This window comes from Apodemus sylvaticus, chromosome 16 (assembly GCF_947179515.1).
Source record: "Apodemus sylvaticus chromosome 16, mApoSyl1.1, whole genome shotgun sequence".
NCBI lineage: Eukaryota > Metazoa > Chordata > Mammalia > Rodentia > Muridae > Apodemus > Apodemus sylvaticus.
The window spans coordinates 49,044,426-49,066,224 of record NC_067487.1 but is presented as its reverse complement, the minus strand read 5'-3'; the positions used below and the strand labels follow the sequence as shown (position 1 = coordinate 49,066,224).

The following is a 21,799-nucleotide window of genomic DNA, read 5'->3' as shown; positions in this document are numbered from 1 at the left end:
CCAAGTCAAAAATATCATCTCAAAATAGGAAAAATAGACACCCTAAATTAAAAGTAACATAAAATTATAAAACTAGTAACACATTAACTCAGACATTTTGAATTTCTCTCATGAAAAACGGGCTAATTTTCATGTACATATCTAAATGCATGTTTCTAGGGATAAAATTCAGCTAAGTAAGCTAATGTTCGGCACTGTCTATATGTTTTATAGATGAGAGAGTTCTTTAATTGTGATAATTATTCTCTTCTACCAAAGAGAGACCAAAGAGCTATAGCTAAAGTTAAACATTGCATGCGTGCACAGAAGTGGGGTATGGGGGGCTTGGCCAGTTTTTTTTTCCATAGTATGTTTTCCTATCTTGATTGAATTCTGAAGCTCACCTTCCATCACTTTGAACACATCCATTTCTAATGTTCCCAGCCACCACAACACTTATATATAAGATCATCCCCATTGAGAGCCTCTCACATCCAAGGTCTCTGGAATTTTTTAGAGGTTCCCTTCTGCCCAGCAGCTGCTTACTTCTAGTCATTCTGGTCCTCTGGGCTTCTCATCTGCCCCCTTCCCTTCCGCTCTCCTTCTCCCACCCTCTGCCTCCAGAGACCTTGGATAGGGATGACCTTATCCAAAATGTCCAAAAGTAGGGAAAATGGAACCTGAAGAGACCACCTCCAGTAGACTGACAGCGCCCCCAGTGGATGGATGGGGTCACCAACCCACCTTCACAATTTTTGACCCAGAATTATTCCTGTCTAAAGGAAATACAGGTACAAAAATGGAGCAGAAATTGAAGAAAAGGCTGTCCAATGACCAGTCCAATTTGAGATCCCATCACATATCCAGGCACAACTGACACTATTACTGATGCCACGTTGTGCTTGTAGGCAGGAGCCTAGCGTGGCTGTCCTCTGAGAAGCTCTACAGCCTGCTGACTCAGACACATGCAGATCCTTACAGTCAACCATTGGACTGAGGTTAGGGACCCCTGTGGAAGAGTGAGGATAAGGACAGAAGATGAAGGGGATAGCTACTCTGTAGGAAGATCAATAGTGTTGACTAACTCGGAGCCCTGGGAGCTCCCAGAGACTGAGCCACCAACCAAAGAACATAAATGGGCTGAGACACCCCACCATACACACATGTACCAGGACTGCTTTGTCTGTCCTCAGTGAGAAAAGATGCACTTAATCCTGTAGAAACTTGATGCCCCCAGGGAAGGGGGATGTAAAGGGGACCCTCTCAAAGGCTAAGGAGAGAGAGGAGTGGTCAAGAACTCTGGGAGAAAAGACTAAGTAGAGGAGCAACATTTGGAATGTAAATAAATAAATTAAGGGTGTCTCCTACTCCCCACCCAGAACTGAGATTAAAGAACACACAGCTATGTCTGGCTTTTTTCTTAGGAAGGTGGTAGAGAGTGCAGCAATCACTTTACCAAGTACCCATCCCTCAGTTCCAAATCTTATGTTTCATTCCTTATTTCTTTAAGCTTATATATCCCCTAGAAAAAGCTAACATTTTAAAGCCTTTTCTTAAAATAGCTCCTTTCTCCTTCTACACTCCTATTTATAATAAATATGACACTATCATCACCTATCACATATAAGTATTTCAAAATCCTGATGCTTGTAATTCAGGTATTTTATATTCTCAAAACTGCCTTACCTATCATTTCTCCAGTCTAAGCTGTAATCCTGAAAATTACTGCAATATATTTCCTAACTATCAGCTTAATTCTACACTTTAGGAACTACACTTACAATGTACTTTTAAAGTCCACTTTGTATCTTTGTATCTTAATGAAACCTTTAATGAACCTCCTAATGAACACTATGCAACTCCTGATATGACATCCCAAGTCCTTCATATTCTTATTAAGGGTTAAGTAAAGCAAATAAGTCAGCCAAACTTAGGTTCAAATTCTAATTGCTTTACTCATAAACGTAAATGCTATAGTTTTCTCATCTATCCAGCAGTACTAATAATAGTGCCTACATTATAATCTTAACTTAGGAAGCACTTATCATGGTACCTAGTGGAAATTATGAGCTAGTTAACAATGTTGTGATGTCATACTTTAACTTAAGAACCTTTAAGAGCTTTCCACCCAATTTTCTTTCTGATACTTTGAGCCCAACAAAATATATTTTCTAACTTTTGCCTAATTTTTATCTTGCTCTGGCAATATCATTCATCTTTCATCTTATCTGTCAAATGCCAATTCAAATCTAACTCCTTAAATTTTGCTAAGTCATCGCAAGTGGAACTATGTCAACACTAACCACTACAGGAGACAATTCTGGAAAAGGGAACATTTTTCTTAACAGTCAGTAATGATAATAGGCATTCAAGAAACTATTTTGCATTTCTCCATCATCCCACTCATTCCTCTTTGGTCCTCATCAGCAACACTTAGAACTATTATCACAACCTGATTTACATAGGAATTTATATACTCTCACTAACTGGAAAAAGGAATGCAACTCTAGACATTTAAACACTCAGTATGTTTGCTGAAGAGGTACCATTTAAATCCAGAACCATTGATTTACAACTGTTATCAGGAATAATACTAATTCTTTTAAAAAACAGTATCCTTTAAGGATTTCTCGGGTACTTAAGTTATTAAATGTTTTATAATACTTAACATAAAGATATTCATGCCTTTATCATTAATTCAAAAATATAGACTTTATGTCACTGGCTTTGAATTCACAGTATACAAAAATAGTAAAATTGTGGCAGTTATGTATTTTATTATCAAAAAGGTTTAGCTACCTGTCTCAGTTGTCACATGGTTTTCAAGTCAATTATCTTAGTAATACACTATCCTTGGAATACTTACTATTCATACCAAGGCACTCAGTACATTTTAAATGATTCTTCAAACTCATTGTTCAAAATGGGAGGTAGAGGCTGGGCAGTGGTGGCACATACCTGTAATCCCAGCACTCTGGGAGGCAGAGGCAGGGGGATTTCTGAGTTCGAGGCCAGCCTGGTCTATAGAGTGAGCTCCAGGATGGCCAGGGCTATACCGAAAAACCCTGTCTCAAAAAAAAAAAAAAAAAAAAAAAAAAATCCAAAAAAAAAATCCAAAAAAAAAAAAATCCAAAAAACAAACAAACAAACAAACAAACAAACAAAAGGCCGGGTGGTAGTGGCACACGCCTGTAATCCCAGCACTCTAGAAGGCAGAGGCAGGCGGATTTCTGAGTTTGAGGCCAGCCTGGTCTACAATGTGAGCTCCAGGACAGCCATGGCTATATAGAGAAACCCTGTCTCGGAAAAACCAAATCCAAAAAACAAAAACAACAACAACAAAAAGTTTGCATAGGACAGTGGTAATAGAGAATCCCAAAACCAACAGCCTCCCCACCAAGAAATATTCTGAATTTAATAAAACAAGGTTACAGTATATAAAAATCACATGGAAAAGTCAGCTGTTTCTAAAAGAATGAACACTGATAACTCAATGAAAACTGTTTAGAAAACAAGTCTATTTACATAATGATGAAAGTTCACAAGGAGGGTTAAGTCTGTTATACTCGAAACTCACACTAAAACATCCATCCCATGCTCATAGTTTGGAAGATTTAATTTTGCTAAGATATAAACATTACTCCAAATGTTTACAGATTCAATGCAATCACATTTGAAACAACAATGGCATTTGTTTGGGGGCAGAAGGAAAGGGAGAATCCAATCTTCTAGCAGAATAGGGCAGGGCAGACAAGAGAAGTGTTGGATCTTAGATGATCAAATTCACTACACACATGCATAAAATCTCACAGTGAAACCACTAGTTGTGTAATTAACATTTATTAAAATAAAAGGTTTATAAATATATAGAGAGAAGCCAGACAATGGTGACATGCACTTTTAATGCCAGCACTTGGGAGGCAGAAGGCAGATCTGAGTTCAAGGTCAGTCTGGTCTACAGAGCAGAGTGCCAAAGCAGCCAGGGCAACACAGAGAAACCCTGTGTCTTGGGAGGGGAAAAAAGATATAGAGAAACAAAAGAAAATTTCGTATAAGATTTATATGGAATATAAAGACACAAAACAATCTTTTAAAGCAAAGTTAGAAGACCTTCCTGACTCTCAAAATTTACCACAAAAAATAGTTATAAAAACAGTGTAGGTAGAACTTACAAATGTAGTGTTTGCCTAACCAGCCCTACCTCGTGATCCTCAGCACTGCATGAACTAGGCATTGTAAACAGAACAAGCTGCTGTCAGCCCAAGGAACAAACCTAAGTTCAAGGTCATTCTCCCTGAGTTCAAGGACCAACAGTGCTAAAGACTGTCTTAAAAAGAAAATGACTCAAACTGATACACACCAAAGAAATGGAGATGCCAGAAAGAAATCCCTGTGTGTATATATATTTAACTTGGGTACCAGTTTCTTATCTATTAATTTTTAAAACTTCTTATAGCATTTAGTAGAGGGAGGGGAGTCAAAGATAACCTTACAGAGCTAGTCTGGTTCTCTCCTTACACCAAAGGGTCAAACTCAAGTTACCAGGTTTGATGGCAAATGTGTTTAGCTGTTGAGCTGTCTATCTCACTGGGGCTGCCCAGACCAGAAATTAGGGACAGGATATTACTAGACATTGTACTTATGACTGTTACATCTTTGTCAACTTAAGGAGCTTAAACATCATCTAGGAGATATAGTTCTGGACTGTTTATGAAAGTGTTTCCAGAGAGGCTTAACTAAAAAGCTTAACTCACCCTAAATGTTGGGGGTACCGTCCAATGGACTCAGAGTCCCAGACTAAATAAAAGGGAAGAGAAAACCAGCTGAATACCTGCATTCTCCTTTCTCCATTTCCCAGTCAGTACCACAACCAAATTACTCATGCCATCACTCCTAACCACTCAAAACTGTGAGCCATAATAATCTTCTATTACCTTTATGTTGCTTCCATCAGCAGTCATATTAACACAAAAAGTAAATAAACATCCACATGAGGTTGGACCTTTACTGTATACTATTATACACAGAAAACCTAAACACTAAGATCTAAAACTTGAGAAGATACTGATGAAAAACCTCAGAATTTTCATCAAAAGTACAAGCACCTAAGATCTTAAAAATAAATAAATCAGACTAAATCAAAATATTTTCAAAAACTGAGCTACAATCAAAAGCTAGAGTGTGTTGGCCCAGCATACACAAGGTTCTAGTCTTGATCCTGCCACCATCACCCCTTCTCCCAATCAAGATAAAAAAGCAATCCACAGAATGGGAAACAATAGTTGCAAGCAAATCAAGTATGCAACAGGAGTTAATGCTTACAACATATAACACTTTTTTACAACTCAATGATAAAATCTCATTTTAAAAATTGGCAATGGGGCTGGAGAGATGACTCAAAGATTAAAATTAAAAGAGCTGCTCTTCCAGAGGACAGATGTTCTATTTATTTATCCACATGGTAGCTCACAAACATAGGTAAATACATTTCAAAGATTCAATGCCCTTTGCTGGACTCTGTAGTCACCAAGTGTACAGACACGCACGCAGTGCACGCACATACACATACATACACACACACACACACACACTACAAAGATATACACGCAAGCAAAACAGCCACATACATATAGAAGTATTAAAAAATTATACACACACAAAGATGGAGGGGACTAAGGATCTCTCAGTGATATGATATGGGTTGGCTTTGGATATGACCTTCAGCATGGGGTGGGTGAAGAGTGAGCTAGGAAAAATGTACCCCTGAGCCTGGGCTTTGAGGCCTAAAAAAATACATGTCATTCTCAGTTTCTTTCTCCATCCCTCTCCCCTCCTCTTTCCCTCCCCCATCTTCTACTTTAGTTTAAGGATGTAAGCTCTGAGTTATTGCTCCATTACAACCATGCCTACCCACCACCATATCCTCTATCATCCCCGTCATGAACTCTAAACCCCTGAAACTAGGAGTTCCAAATAAACTCTCCCTTCCACGAGTACCCTTGATCATAGTATCTTATCACAGCAATAGAAAAATAACTAAGACACTAGTCATTAGAGCAACATTTACTGAAACTAAATTGTATTTCTAAATGATGTATTTTTGTTTAATGTGCATGTGAGTATTTGCATGTCCATTTGTGCACTATGACACACCAGAAGAGGCCAGAAGCAGCAATGGGATCCCATTACTGGAGTTAAATGCCTTATAGGCCACTGCCAAATACCCCAAGTGAGTCCTGGGCAGTGAACTGGGTCCTCTGCAAGAAGCTCTCAACACTGAACCATCTCTCCAGTCCCTAAATATATTTTTATAGAGTGTACATGTGATAGAGGACAACACACAAGCTCCATTCACTCCGACCCAGTATGTCCTATGTGGCAAGTACCTTTACCTACCTGGTCATCCTGTAACCCCTAAAACTTTGCTTTTAAAAGTGTGTCTGTCAGTCTGTGTGTCATATGTATATACAACACATATGCAATTCACTCGTCAGTTTTATCCTCTATCATGTGAATTTTTTTATTAATTTTTAGGTGATGTTTTGCCTGCATGTATATCTATGTGGGGATGCCAAATCCCCTAGAACTGGAATTATAAAAAGTTGTGCTCTGTCATGTAGATGCTGGGAATTGAACCCAGTTCCTCTGGAAGAACAGCCAATGCTCTTAACTACTGAGTCACCTCTCCAGCACACCACCATGTGGATTTTGAGGATCAAAGTCAGGTTTTCGAGTTTGGTGGTAAGTGCTTTGACCTACTATCATAACCTGGGCCCAACTTTTTTGTTAAAAGTATGGAAATGGATGGTGGTGATGGCTGTCGAAAAACAAAAAATATATTTAAGCCACTGAGATGTGTGTGCATGGGGGCGGGTAAATTAGTAAATTTTATGTGGTATAATTTAGTACAGTTTTTGGAAGTACAAGGAGGATAAAGTCCACACTGAAGTTACTATGACTCAATTAAAAATATTTAGGCAATATTTCTAAGGTCACAATACCAACCATAATATTTCTGTATAGAATATCAGTTATATAGAATGAGAACTAATTTTTTAATCTATTATGGATTGAGAGAAAAAAAAACTTTTTGATGCTCTATCAAATATTTCCTAATAACTATTTCAGAAAGGGAAGTATAGAGACCAAAAACAAGATAGTTTAGACTATTAAATATTCTTTTTTGAAAGAATCAAAGGCAAAGTTAACTAAAATTTGTCACCCATGTTTAAAATCAATATCCAAATTAAAAATTTAGACAACAAAAATTTGGAACATTTTGTTCACTAGATACTGAATACACAATGCGTCATTGCAGATTAGTCTCAAAGGGAATTCTGGTCTATGTAGTGTGATGGCTAGTAAATTTGTAAACAAAATTTAAGCTGCCCACACCAATGTTTCCCTGTGATTTGGTTAGGCTCAGATGTTCTCACCTGCTCACTAATAACTTGGAATTCTCTCATTTCATCCTCAGTTAAGGGAGCACATGTTTCATCATTTTCACTGTCTTCCTGCCAGCCCATCTCTTTTAATAATCTGCAAAAAAGAAAAGTACATTTAATTTAGAACTTCAACTAGGTTATGCAATTATTACAATGCCTTTATACTATGTAGAAGAAAACATGATCCAAAATCTATTATATACAGTCCCCGAGATACACAATAACTTCTGAGTTTATTTTCTTAAAAATGAGTAATTGATCAAGTAAACCATATTTGGTAGTAAGAATGAACTACCTAATTGCTTAGATCTTTAGGGGAAAGGTTCTCTGTGATGGAAACTTGCAACAGGAAGAATCAAAAATAAAAAGTGGCAAATTCTTGTACTAAAAGTAGTAATAATGCCACTTTTGCTTCTTAAATACCACCACAATCCAACATACTCAACTACTCATTAGGATCTCTACTTGAGAGACCAAGTCTCTATCTTGCACTTTATAATTCACTCTGCTACAGCTATGTCTGAGTGTATGTCACCATCCTCAGTACACAACTCAATCTAAAACAGGCATTATGTGCAACAGTAACCGAAAAGTTCTCAACTTACAGCTAAATAGTGGAAAATGACTAGCAACAGTTTTACTCTTCGCAATTTATTTTGTTTTTTTAAGAAAATTCTTCCATTTTAGGAAAAGAAAGCTATTAAAAGACTAACAGAGAACCAAGTAACCATTTTGACTTGGGAAAGCATGCAGCACAAGAGGCAGTAACTTTAAAATTTCTGGTTCTTTTAATGCAATTTTTAAAAATTGCACTCCACTCCTTAAGTATTTCTGTTTTGTTTTTGTTTAACTTTTAAACATTTTATAGCCATAATCTTACATGAGTAGAAATCTTTAATTTTGATGCAGAATTGAAGCCATGTTTTCTTATTTTTTTAAATTGGATGTTTTATTTACATTTCAAATGTTATCCCCTTTCCCAGTTTCCCCCTTTCCTGGAAACCCCCTATCCCATCCTCCCTCCCCCTGCTTCCATGAGGATGTTCCTCCACCCACCCTACTTCCACCTCCCCACTCTCAATTCCCCTACACTGGGGCATCTATCGAGCCTTCATAGGACCAAGGACCTCTCCTCCCATTGATGCCTGACAAGGCCATCCTCTGCTACATATGCAGCTAGAGCCATGTGTACTCCTTGGTTGGTGGCTCAGTCCCTGGGAGCTCTGGGGGGGTCTGGTTGGTTGATATTGTTCTTCCTATGAGGATGCAAGACCCTTCAGCTCCTTCAGTCCTTTCTCTGATTTCTCCATTGGGACCCCATGCTCAGTCCAATGGTTGGCTGAGACTCCACCACTGTATTTGCAAAGCTCTGGCATTTCTATTAGCATATCTTTCTTATCAAATTGTTATGGATTTCAGAGATTTTTTTCAAGGTCTCGAAGAATTTATTAGTACTTATGAACCCTTAATAGAATCTAACATGCTATTCATATTTTACAGAGTAAGAATTACAAGTCATTTAAGTAAAACAATTTGCTTACTTCATAGCAAAGAGGAAAAACAATTTTAATTTTCAGCCTCCCAAATTATTATATACCATACTGAACTACTGCTTCAGTACGTTGAACCAGTACGTTGAAGTAAACATTAATAATTTCTTTGATCTCTATTCACTGGTTTTCTGATACACGGTCTTGACTATAACATAGATAACCGTCCTTACGAATGGCATTTTTACTTAACCCTAATCATTCAACATCACTTAACCCAAAGCTCATAAACTAAGACCTAATAAAACTTTATGTTTTTGCTATGACCACATTTTTACTTCTTTTAAGAATTGACAAAACATTTGTGACACCCTGGGTTCAATCCTCAACACTAAAAGAAAATGAGGAGGGAACCAAGTAGTCCTAACTCTTCAGCTGATAAACATGATTGCTTAATATAAAACAAAAGAATTATCATTAGAAATTGTTGTTCATAAGTGACAAGTGCAAAAAAAGTGAAAAACTGAATTTAAAAAATCTAAAAGCTTTGTGAACTTAGGAAAGAATGTTTTTATGGGCTTGAGGTGGTGCTCAGTGATTGGAAACTTGTCTAGCAAACATGAGAGGTCCTAGGTTCAATCTTCAACTGCAAAGTCACTCACATACAAAAAAAGATTAAGAGTGACCATAATTATTTGCCCAGTGAATTAATGCTTACAAACTTCCTAAATTTAAATGCTAACTACACAATATCCTGATTTTGAGATACTAAATAAAAAACTGCCGGTGTATACATTTATTCATTTCTGTATGTATACATATATTCATACAAAAGTTTTCATTAATCCAAATGGTCATTTTTTTTCCTTTTTCCTTTACATACTGTGATGACACATAACACAGTATTACTAGAATGTGACTTGCACGCATGTAGAGGCTGATTATCATTATACAACTAGATGTGCTTAGTTTTACAAATTCTATCCAGTGTTATAAGGATGTTATAGGATATGCACATTCTGCTATCAATAGCTTTAGAGAGTTTCTCACTTTCAGTCTCAAGAATATCTTCATATAACTAGTTCATATATTTTCCCCATGCACCAGTCATTATTTTCCTTTCTTTATATACAATCTAACTTAATTTAGGCAAAAGGCCTGTAAGATTAGCATTCCTAATGGCTTTTGTTGTTGCTGTTGTTTGTTTTTTCCAGACAGGGTTTCTCTGTGTAGCCCTGGCTGTCCTGGAACTCGCTCTGTAGACTGGCCTTGAACTCAGAAATCCGCCTGCCTCTGTCTCCCAAGTGCTGGGATTAAAGGCTTGCGCCACCACTGCCTGGCTTCCTAATGGCTTTTTTAATGTTTACAAAATGCACAAATGTTCAAGAATATGCACAATGCATTCAATTCCCAGCATCCACATGGCAGCTCACAACAAGTTCTAACTCCAGTTCCAAGGTATTCAATGCCCTCTGAGCTCCGTAGCCACCAGGCCTACATGTGGTAGAGATTTAAATGCAGGCAAAAGCTTAAACACATAAAATGAATCAATAGTCATTTTATGCTTAAATACATAAAACAAATCAAGAGTCGATACTACTCAGTAATACAAAAAGAACAAAGTGCTAAAACGAATCAAGAGTCAATACTACTCAGTAATACAAAAAGAACAAAGTGCTGATATAACCTACAAAAGAAATAAAAATAAGATTAAAACCAACACAAAAAAACAGAGATTCAAGACCACTTATACAGATATCCACTAAGTCAAATCTATATAGAAAACAGACCAGTGATTACCAAAATGAAAGTGAAATAATTTAACTACAATGGAAACAGAACTGTGAATGCAATAAAAATCATCTGCCCATTTAAAAACAAGTGATGCTTACTTCTAATAAATACATTAAAGGCAAATAAATTAGCGATAGGTGTGATGGCACACACCTTAGATCCCAGCACTCAGGAGACAGTGTCAGGGATCTCTTAAGATCCAGTACCCAGCATCACAAAATAAAATTAAATTAAATTTAAAAAAAAAAAAAAAAACCCGCAGGGCGATGGTGGTGCATGCCTTTAATCCCAGCACTTGGGAGGCAGAGGCAGGCGGATTTCTGAGTTCGAGGACAGCCTGGTCTACCAGATCCAGGACAGCCAGGGCTACACAGAGAAACCCTTTCTTGAAAAGCCAAAAAAAAAAAAAAAAAAATCAAGGGCTGGAGAAATGGCTCAGTGGTTTAGAGCACCAACTGCTCTCCTGAGTTCAAATCCCAACTCCTAACCATCTGTAACGAGATCTGACACTTCTGGTTGAGGACAGCTACCGTGTACTTATATATAAAATGAATAAATAAATCTGTAATAAAAACCCTATTAATAACTTAAACTTAATAATAAAATCTTGAACAGAGATAATGCCAGAAAAAAGGAAAAAATAATTACTAACCTGTGTTCTGCCTCAAGTGAACTGGAAAGAACATCAGTTTGTGGAAAAGTTGAAGAACGAATGATTTGTTGAGAAATCACCGAGGCATTGCCATTCTCCTGTGGAATTTCATTTTCATCAAAGTTTCTGTTTATATCTCTTTCTTGGTGAGTATTGCTGTTATGCAAATTAAATGAGTCGTCATCCTGATTTTTAGGAAGTTTAAAAAATAAACAGTTAATGACAAGTAACAGAACCTGTTTAGATTCTCATAAAAATACATAAATCTAAATTATTTCATTATCGTTAAATTTCAAGGCATTCTGAAAATATATATGGCCAAAAAGATGAAGATGAAAGAAAATAAATATCCCTGCTAGACTCAGTCCTACACCAATCTTCCTGCTTCGGTCTACAGGGTATTAGAATTAAAAGTATGTATCACAGTGCCCAACACAGAATCTTTTTTTTTTTTTTAAAGGTATAGATGTGTGTCTAGGCATGGTGTGAATTACATGTATAGACCTGTAATTTCAGCCTCTGACTATAGGCTAAGGCTAAGGATCATTAATTACATGTCAGCCTCCAAAAAAAAAGATTATGCAAAACAATAAAACCCACATAAAAAATTGAAAAATACAAAATGAGGTTAAGTTTCTGAGAAAAAAAACGAGCCGTGTAGTTAGTAGTGGTGCAAACCTTCAATCCCAGCACTTTGGGGTTGGGGGAGGCAGTGATGGTAGCAGCAGTGCAGCAGCAGAGATCTCTGAGTTCAAGGCCAGCCTGCTCTAGAGAACACCAGGACAGCCCTGTTCCCTCCAAGCTAGTTGGTTTTCTTTATAGTGAGATAATTTTTTTTTAAGCTGTAACTTCAAAATAGGTTTACTGAGGGCTTATTTACAACTGTGTGAATGTAAGCACACAACTAGGGACAGTGGCAAGGCTAAGTATAAATCTGTTACCACCAATAGGGAAGGGGGTTGGGGGGAGACAGGGAAATCATCAATAGGGAAGGAATCAAGGAAGTAAGCCTGCTGAAGATACACACATTAGGAGCTCTGGTCTCACTATCTTTCTATTTCCTGCTGGGGCGCCTCAAGGCTGAATCTAATGCAAAAGCAGAACTCATTTCTAAGCTTATAAAGGAATTCAATGATTAAACAGAATTAAAAATAAAAAAGAACCGTTATTACCAGGCAGTGGTGGCTCATGCCTGTAATCCCAGCACTTGGGAGGCAGAGGCAGAGGTGGATTTCTGAGTTCGAGGCCAACCTGGTCTACAGAGTGAGTTCCAGGACAGCCAGGGCTACACAGAGAAACCATGTTTCAGAAAAACAAAAACAAAAACAACAACAACAACAACAACAACAACAAAAAAAAACATTTAAGTATATTTGAAACTATGTACAGAGCTGACCTATACTCTAGAAAATCACTGTTATACATCACAAACACTTTTGCTCAAACCAGGTGTGGTGGTATATGTCTGTCCAGTATTCCAGAGGCAGGCTGCCTGCTGTGATGTCAGGTGACTCTGATCCCAGCACTCAAGAGGCAGAGGCAAGCAGATCTCTGAGTTTGAGGATAGCCTGGTCTACAGAGTGAATTCCAGGACAGTCGTAACTAAACAGAGAAACCTTGGCTATATCAGCCCCTGAATATTCACCCAGAGAAATCAGGAACCCGCTAGCATAGGCTTAGCAGGAGGAAATCAAAGATGAAGTTTTAATTAGAGTTTGTCAAGGTTCTAAATATTTACCCACACAGTTTAAATCAAGAATCACTGCAATCTCAGTTACCTTCTCTGAGCCAGCATGGCTTTCATCTTCATGTTCCTCTTCTACTCGGTCCCTTTTCAATGCTTTCAAAAATTCACTCTTTTTATCACTGCGCATTCGTGTCAGTTTAGTTAAACGAGGCTGCTGATTAAGTTTGTCAACAGGTGAAGAAGAATTTGAACGATTACACTAAAGGAAAATTCAGAAATGGTAATGAACATGTAACCAGGTCAAACACAGTTCACGAGTATCACTGCTGCTTAGTGTATATTCTATTCATTTATAAGGTGAAACTTTTTATAGTTTAAAGTAAACTTCTAACAATGTATATTTTTCTTTGACATTAAACAGGTTAACTACTTAAGAGCCATTCTTAATTCCACAAAAATAAATCATAAGGCTTAATTATTTGCATTAAAGTGAATATTTAATAAAGAACAATAACAGTTAAAAATATTAATCCTACTTTAACAGTAGATCTTGCAGATCCAAAATTCTGCAGGTAAGAACATAAATTTTATATGGTTTTGATATTGCAATTACTAAAAAAAAACAAAGGTTAGAGTCTTTGATCCTAGATTAGTTAAGAAATTCCCTATACTGAGTTCCAAAGAATACAACTCCCTGAGCTACCACATACTCACATATAGCTTTCCTTCCACTGTTCTCCCTAAATCACTGTTATTACTATTAAAGTACCCATCACTGCCAAAACAACACTAGACAAATCCATATTCATAGTCAAGGTTTAGCTCTACAACAAAACTTCCACAAATATCAAATGAAACTACAATTATTTTAACACTTTTGTAACAATTCTTTGTAATGAAAAGGGATATATGGGAGATCCACTATTTTTTCTGTTATCTAAAATGCTTAGTTATTTAAAATTTTAATTTCTATTCTTCAAAGTGTAATAATGTAAATAAAAGGAGATGTCTGAACTAAATTCACTGAAGAAAAAAAATCAAAGCATCTCATCTTTAATGATGTATCTAGTTAACTGGTAACCTATCAGTACTTAGTAACTGGGAATCACAACCCAGTTGTGATATCAGGAAGCTAAGGGAGAATGTTCATTTATGAACATGAGCTTCTGACCAACCTGGGCAACACAGCAAAACCCCGTCCTTTTACTTTTAAATATATTTCTCATGAAATGTCTAGTGGCATACCTCTTTCACAGAATTTGTTGATGGACTAATATTCTTGGCGGTTGACTTAAAAGTATTAAAGTTGCCAACACCATATGTAGATTCATGAGGAAAAGAAGTCCCAACTTTGTTTTCTTTAGTTTGGCTTTTCCATTGTGTAGGCTAAGAAAAACAGAGGCAATCGTTACCAAAAACAAATTTATAAAAACAAAGAAAAGGGGAACACACTAAGCAACGATTACATATAGCTCATAAAAGTTATTTATATACTACTTTCACCATCTCTCCATGGTCCTTTGACCCTTGGCCCTTTATATTTTTCTATATAGCTGACTAGCTAGCTAGCTAGCCTAGAACTCAAATCAGGCCCCTCGGTGCTGAGATTACAGGTATGAGCCACAACATGTTTCTTTACACATAAAATAAAGATTTAATATGCAATTATTAAAAAAAAAAAAAAAAGCACCTAACTCTGAGGATGATGATGGCTCAGTGGCTCTTACAGATAGCTCAAGTTCAGCTCTCAATATCAAAGTCAGGCGGCTCACCATGAGCCAGTAACTCCACAATCTCCTGTGATACCTCTGGCCTCTTCAGGCACCTGCACACAGCCACATAGAAACATACCCCATACATATGATTTAAAAATAATAAAGGGACCCCAGGTGTGCACGCACATTCCTTTAATCCCAGCACTCTAGAGGCAGAAGCTGGTCTGTAGATTCTGTAGCCTGATCTATAGAATCTAGGCTAGCCAGTGCTACATAGAGACCTGTTTCAAAAACACAAACACTGATGACAATGATAAAAGGGACTGGCAAGATGCCCGAGGATAAAGGCACCTGTCTACAAGCCTGAGTCTAATCCCTGCGGGCTACAGGTAGAAGATGTTGCCCTGACCTCCTCCTGTACTTTCAGCACATGTAAACATAAACTACATGCAAAATAAATGTGACTTGTAAACTAATACATTAATATTTTTATTTTAATCTAAATTATTTTCAAAACTCTAAAGTGAGAAATTTCCCCCAATTTGTCTTAAAACTCATTAGCATTTCAAAACTTACAGCTTAGCACCAAGTAAACAATATAATAACATGAAGCAAGCAAATAATATCCTCTTGCATCCAACAGAACAGAAATTATAAGTTTAATTTTCTCCTCCTAAAATATAGAGAAACTACAAGAAAATTTATATACATGAAGCTACTTTTTACAGCACATGAAGACTACTACAAAAAACAGCAACTGGTCAAAGTGCACAAAATAATTCAGTGTAGTATGACAATTCACAAATGAGACATCTGTAAAAAATTTGGCTTATACACAAGGACTTACTTTTGTAGGTGGAACAGCAGGTTTGGGGACTAAGCCTTTATAAACACTCGGACCAGTTCCATTCTTAACTGGCTGTGACTGGAGATTTCCTGCTACTGGGAATCCAGATAGCTGTAAGTCTTTTGTATTACCTTTCTTAATGACCAGCATTCTTGGAGTTCTAGATTTAGGATTCGGGGGATAGTCTGCATAAATAAAGCACAAAAAAAGTGTTATATACAATTTCAAATTTTAGGATAAAATCACCCTACCAAATCTTACTACATTAAAATTAGTCATATCAGCCTGGTTTGGGGTTGAAATAATTAATCTGAGTAAATCAAATTCCAGTTTAAAAAATAAAGCTAAAATATAATCTTATGAAATGAAAGTAGGTATAATATAGAAAACTGTAGGTTAGAAAATATAAATGGAAACCAGAATTAAAATTTATACATTTTTCACTTATTTAAAACAAAAATCTGCAAACTTCATGCTAATGAATCAAAGCTTACAATACAAAAGCTCTAGTTTCCCCTTATACTGTTAAAATTGTCAAAATTTCCTATTGACTTTTTAATCCTTTTAGTTTAATGAAAATAAAAAACTCATAATCAATGAGTGAGGGACAGTCCCAATATTTCTAAATGTCTATTAATAAGCCCAAAATAAAAAATACTTTTCATAATACCAATTCATTTAAATATTTAACAGTCCATCTAATTATAAAATAACGCATCATACCAGGTGTGATCAGGGCAACCAACTCAAACTCTTTTCTAAAGATGGTACTGAGAATATCTAGTAGATACAATTTTTTTTAATTCTATTTTTTAATTTTTTTATTTTATTTGCTAAAAATATGAAACCTTTTCCCTGCAATTTAATCAGTTTGTATGTATAATCAAAACATATTATACATACTTATCATTATCACAATGAAGTATATTCTACTTATAAAAATTTCTGAAAGTTACCAGTTTCACAATTATAAATTTACAATAATTAACTTAGCTACAAGCTCAGAATATTAAAGAAATACTTTATGAATTGATAAGCTAGGTAGATATTTGTGCTGATACCCTGTCCCCAAACTACCAACTTCTTATCATGGTAACAAGACTATAAGGATTCCTAGGAAACTTGGAAGGACTCCGATCATCTAAGACTTCAAACTCTACAAAAGATTAAACTGATGCTTTATCTACTGCCATGCTGACAGATAAATGAGGGCTTAGAACAAAATAAGGGATCCCTTACCAAAATTCAAATATATGTTGAATTATTAGGGAAAATATCACATAACTTTTGGTACCTAAAAGACCTAATAGCTTGGAAAAAATAAGCACATAAGAACAAAGAAAACTTGCTGGGCGGTGGTGGGGCTCGCCTTTAATCCCAGCACTTGTGAGGCAGAGGCAGGCAGATTGAACCAAATTTCATCAGTCATGTTTGTGATATACTGATTGAAATGTTCCTGTTTCAAAGCCCTTAGAGTCATTACCTTTTGTATTTTGTAAGCATTAGTTATGCCTTACATTCCTACAGAGTGAATATTTACTACAGAGTGAGTTCCAGGACAGTCAGGACTACACAGAGAAACCCTGTCTCAAATAAAAAAAAAAAAAAAAAAAAAAAAAAAAAAAAAAAAAACCCAAAACAGAGAAAACTATCAAAGTATAGCTTTACTGAGTATATTATTATTACACAATTAAGAAAACTAAAATTAAAAATGAAGATCTCAAATGCCGAATAATGAATATTAGAAACTCAACTGTTTTAGCAGTTTTTAGGGAAAAAAGCTAATAGCATGAATAAACTATTAATAATAAAATTTAAGAAAAACTCAGGTTCTTGGCTGGATTTGGTTGGTGGTTAAGGCAGAATATGGCTGAGACACCGCTTAATTCCTCCAACAAAAAAGATTCAAAGAAGAGTATCAAGATGGCTTTATAGTCCCAACACTTTAAAGAAAAAAGGAGATGTGAGATTGCTTGTGTTTAGGAGTACCAAACTGGCTTCATTAACATCATCTTACAACAGAGGGGAGGAAAATTCCTGGTAGTCCTTGATTAGGATTCTGTGCTCTCAGCTGGGTGTGGTGGCACACGCCTATAATCCCAGCACGTGGGAGGCAGAGGCAAGCAGATTTCTGAGTTCAAGGCCAGCCTGGTCTACAGAGTGAGTTCCAGGACAGCCAGGGCTACACAGAGAAACCCTGTCTCAAAAAACCAAAAAACAAAAAAACAACAAAAAAAAAGGATTTAGTGCTCTAAAAAGGGTAGAAAGAAGTTGGGATTATATAAGATAGTATCTTAGGCTAGAATTTAAAATAACATCAAGGACTGTAAGGCATAACTAATGTTTACAAAATACAAACAGTAATAACACTAGGGGCTTTGAAACAGGAACATTTCAATCAGTATATCATAAACATGACTGATGAGATTTGGTTCAATATGGCTAAGTAACTAAATTCATCTTTCTTCCCTCAGATTCTTTTACATTAAGCTACTGTAATATAAAAAGTTATTTCTATATAATGTAAGCTATAGAAATAGAGGTGCCAGCAAAAGGGTGATCAATACACACTGCCAAAGGAAGATGTGAAGGGAAAAGATTCAGTTTAGAAGGGGCACAGAGAAGTGAAACAGCTAAGAATGATCTAATAATCTGCCCTGAGGACTCTCGGAAGCGGTGAAATGAAATGAAAATGTCAAGATAGGACTGAAGTAAAACAGAATTTTTCCAGCCAAAATTATGTAATTCATAACCTATTATCTGTGTCTAAACAAGAAAGAAGTTTGACACAGGTTGAAAGCATATGAACAAATAAAATTTTTATAAATAGAAGTCATCATTGATTTTCAAGGATGGCTGCAGTGGTTGGTACATGCCTGTATATCCACATTTTGAGAAGCTGAGGGAAGAGTCACAAGGTTCATGTCAGCCTACACTACAGACCAAGACCCTAACTCAAAGGAGTGTGTGGGACAAGAACAGTAGGAGGCAGAAAAGACAAAGCACAGAAACAGACAAATCTTCTTTTGTTTGGTTTTGAGCCTCAAATTGATTCTGACTACAAATTTCACCTCTCCTAAAATTGGATTCCTTGAAGCAAGAAATATTCTGGCTGTTTCTTCAATGAGGTCCTCAGTGCAAAGAATGATGGACTGTCCTATAAGGAAGAAAGGTGAAGCCTAAGAAATCACTCTCAGAAGACTGAGTAGCAAAAGTAAGAGACCCAGAAGATGATAAGGAATTAAGAAGTGAGAAGCAAATATTGTGTGTTACGTTTTACAATTTTATATTTAAGTATCATGATGCAGAGAAAATAGGATTTTGTACATAATTATCAAACTCTGATACTAACTTCTAAGTAGATCTAACCATGTTGTACAACTTTATAGGGTTGGTCTTTAACTTATATTTTTTGGTATTTAAATAACTTATACAAAATACACAAAAAGAAAGATATGTTATCTTCAGAAGAGTAACAACTCCAAAATGTATGCTTTTCCTAGAACTTATTAGCATGTAAGAGTGAAAAAAAAGAAAAGGCCATGTGGTGGTGGCACAAGCCTTAAATCCCAGCATTTGGGAGGCAGAAGCAGGTGCATCCCTGTGAATTGGAGGTCACACAGGACTGTTACACAGAGAAACCCTGTCTCAAAAAAAGCAAAAACAAAAAGACAACAATTTTAAGAAAAATATGTAAAGGCCTACTTATATCCTATAAAGCTATTCTGAATAATCTATACAAATGCTGCATAGTTAAGAAAATTTTGGGGGATCTGGAGATATGGCTCAGCGGTTAAGAGCACTGCTCTTCCAGAGGTCCTGAGTTCAATTCCCAGCAACCATGTGGTGGTTCACAACCATCTATAATGGGATCTGATGCCTTCTTCCAGTGTGTCTGAAGAGAATGACAGTGTACACACATATAATAAGTAAACAAATCTTTAAAAAAAAAAAAAAAAAAGGAAGAAGAAAGGAAATTTTCTTGAAACCAGTAAGATAACTCAGCAAGTAAGGACGGTTGTCACCTCACCTGACAAATTGAGTTTTAATTCCCATGGATCTACATATTAGAAAGACGAAGTGACTTCCACAAGCTGTCCTCTAACCTCTACATGCACCACTGCCATTTGTATACACCAACCGCAAAATAATGAAAAATGCAATTCTTTAAAGGAAGCTTTCCTAGGGACTAGAGATGGGTCATAGAGCTCACTGTGCAACCATAAAGACCAAAGTCCAAACCCTTAACATCTACATCAAAGTTGATGTGACCCCATGTGTGCCTATAATCCCAGCACTGTGGGGAGCAGAGACAAGAGTGTCACTGGCTCTTATTGACTGCCAGCACTGCTCCAGATTCAGTGAGGTAACCTCCCTGGAATAATGTGAAGAGTAACAAAGCAGAAACCCCACATTCTCTTCTGGTCTCTGTGGCCAAGTCTGGACCTAACCTGGGTCAACCACTCCCATACTCTTTATTGAAACAATGACCTCTAAGTAATGGAAGGAGTGATAGACAAATTTTAATTTGTACAGCTATATTCATTTGAAACTGTTTTATTATTTGTCTCTTTACATTATTTCCCAACTCCTATACCTCTATAAGCATTACTTTTAGATTCAAATATTATCTCAGATCTCTGTCAACCTTTATACTTAATAAAATGCCATTCAAGAACTCTAAAGGAAAATGTGTTTGAAATTTTAGTATTATTATTTCCTACTAGCCTCCTAAATTACTAATCTTAAAGTAAGTGACTTATTATTGCTGCCTTGTCAGGTATGCCTTCTTTACACCTACCAATACAAGAATTAGGTTTTAATTTTTTACAAAGTCATTAGGGGGAAACTGGATAAATTATTTAAGAAAAATCAGAATATTGCTTCAAATAATAAGCTCAGATAGCTGAGACAGAAAGACTGAGCATTTGAAGACAATCTGGCCTTGATTTCAATTCATTGACCAACTCTCTGTCTTTCAATATTGTCTTCATAGAGTTACCCACTGTGCACAACCTGATTCTATCACTGTATTTATTACTTTCTTTCTAGTCTACTACCTACAAATTTCATTTTTGCCCTTTAATAATTCTATAATTCCTTTCACTTATAGGATGTGAACAAAGCAACTGATACTGACCAAACACTTGTGTCATGATAAAAGACTTGAGTAAGAAAACAGAAGCAGTAATTTTGTTTTGTGATCATCCTCATCTTTTAGATAAGGAAATTCACTCAAAAAATAAAGAAATTAAGTTATCTATCATGAATCTAAATAACCAGAACTAATGTTAGGACCTAGATCTAGCTAACTCCAAAGTCAATGGTCTTAACAACTATACTGCTAGAAAAAAATGGAAACCTAGACATTTACATATCGGTTATTTTGAAAATGGTTAGTATCCCTAATTAAAAATATTATCTAAATGGTCCAGATAAGAAACTTGCAATGTATTTATTTCCAAGTTGATCCAAGGCTAGCACTTGAGTTGAGGCTACTAAGATTCCTGTCTTAACAGAAGGGTCAATTTTAATGTATAAATGTACACCAACAAGTAGAAAGTAGAATTTGAAGTCCATTTTCAAAATCATTTCAAAATTCCTATGACAATGACAACATACCAGACTCAAAAGAATCTACATCAACCAATTAAATTCCTATTGTGAACTTATTTTAACAGAGGAGAAACAATCTGTCAAAGATTATTTCTTAAAACAAACAAACAAACAAAAAAAACCCAGACACTTGGTTTTGCTGGGTTTGAATGTTATTTAATAAATCTGTTTTGATCTACAGCTGTTTTAACCAATTAAGTTTGCATTAGTATCAACAGATATGATTACTTTTCTTTAATGAGATCTCCTTTATTCATAAAAAGAATACACTTAAAGACACTTCACTAGTCATGTGTAATGTAACCTGTAGTTAGTTACAGAGCTTCGAAAATACAGGCAGAAAGATCAGCAGAATTCAAACCCGTAAGACCCTGCCTCAACCTAAGTAAGGGAGAGTAAAGAAGAGGCAAGGGGGTAGGTAAGGGGATGCACTTGAAGGGTCTTTCTTTTTTAAACCTTGCTGTCTGTGCTTCCTAGGAATTGGGATTACAATTGTGTGCCACCATCCCCAACTAAGCAAGTTATGTTCCTGACAAAAAATGCACTTTCAAGTTGTCTACTCAGTCTTAAAACT

General features: G+C 36.1%; 1 protein-coding gene across 6 annotated transcripts in view; it reads right to left on the bottom strand.

The window, feature by feature from the left end:
• Gpbp1 (GC-rich promoter binding protein 1) overlaps positions 1 to 21,799 on the bottom strand; it is a 722,682-nt gene that overhangs the window by 1,813 nt on the left and 699,070 nt on the right. For all 6 annotated transcript variants that reach the window (XM_052159424.1, XM_052159427.1, XM_052159426.1 and 3 more), the window contains 5 exons: positions 15,610 to 15,794; positions 14,293 to 14,433; positions 13,139 to 13,306; positions 11,361 to 11,545; positions 7,416 to 7,518 (listed from right to left, as the gene is read on the bottom strand). In XM_052159424.1, coding sequence (XP_052015384.1) covers positions 7,416 to 7,518; positions 11,361 to 11,545; positions 13,139 to 13,306; positions 14,293 to 14,433; positions 15,610 to 15,794 — 782 coding nt within the window. The remainder of the gene's footprint in view (positions 1 to 7,415; positions 7,519 to 11,360; positions 11,546 to 13,138; positions 13,307 to 14,292; positions 14,434 to 15,609; positions 15,795 to 21,799) is intronic.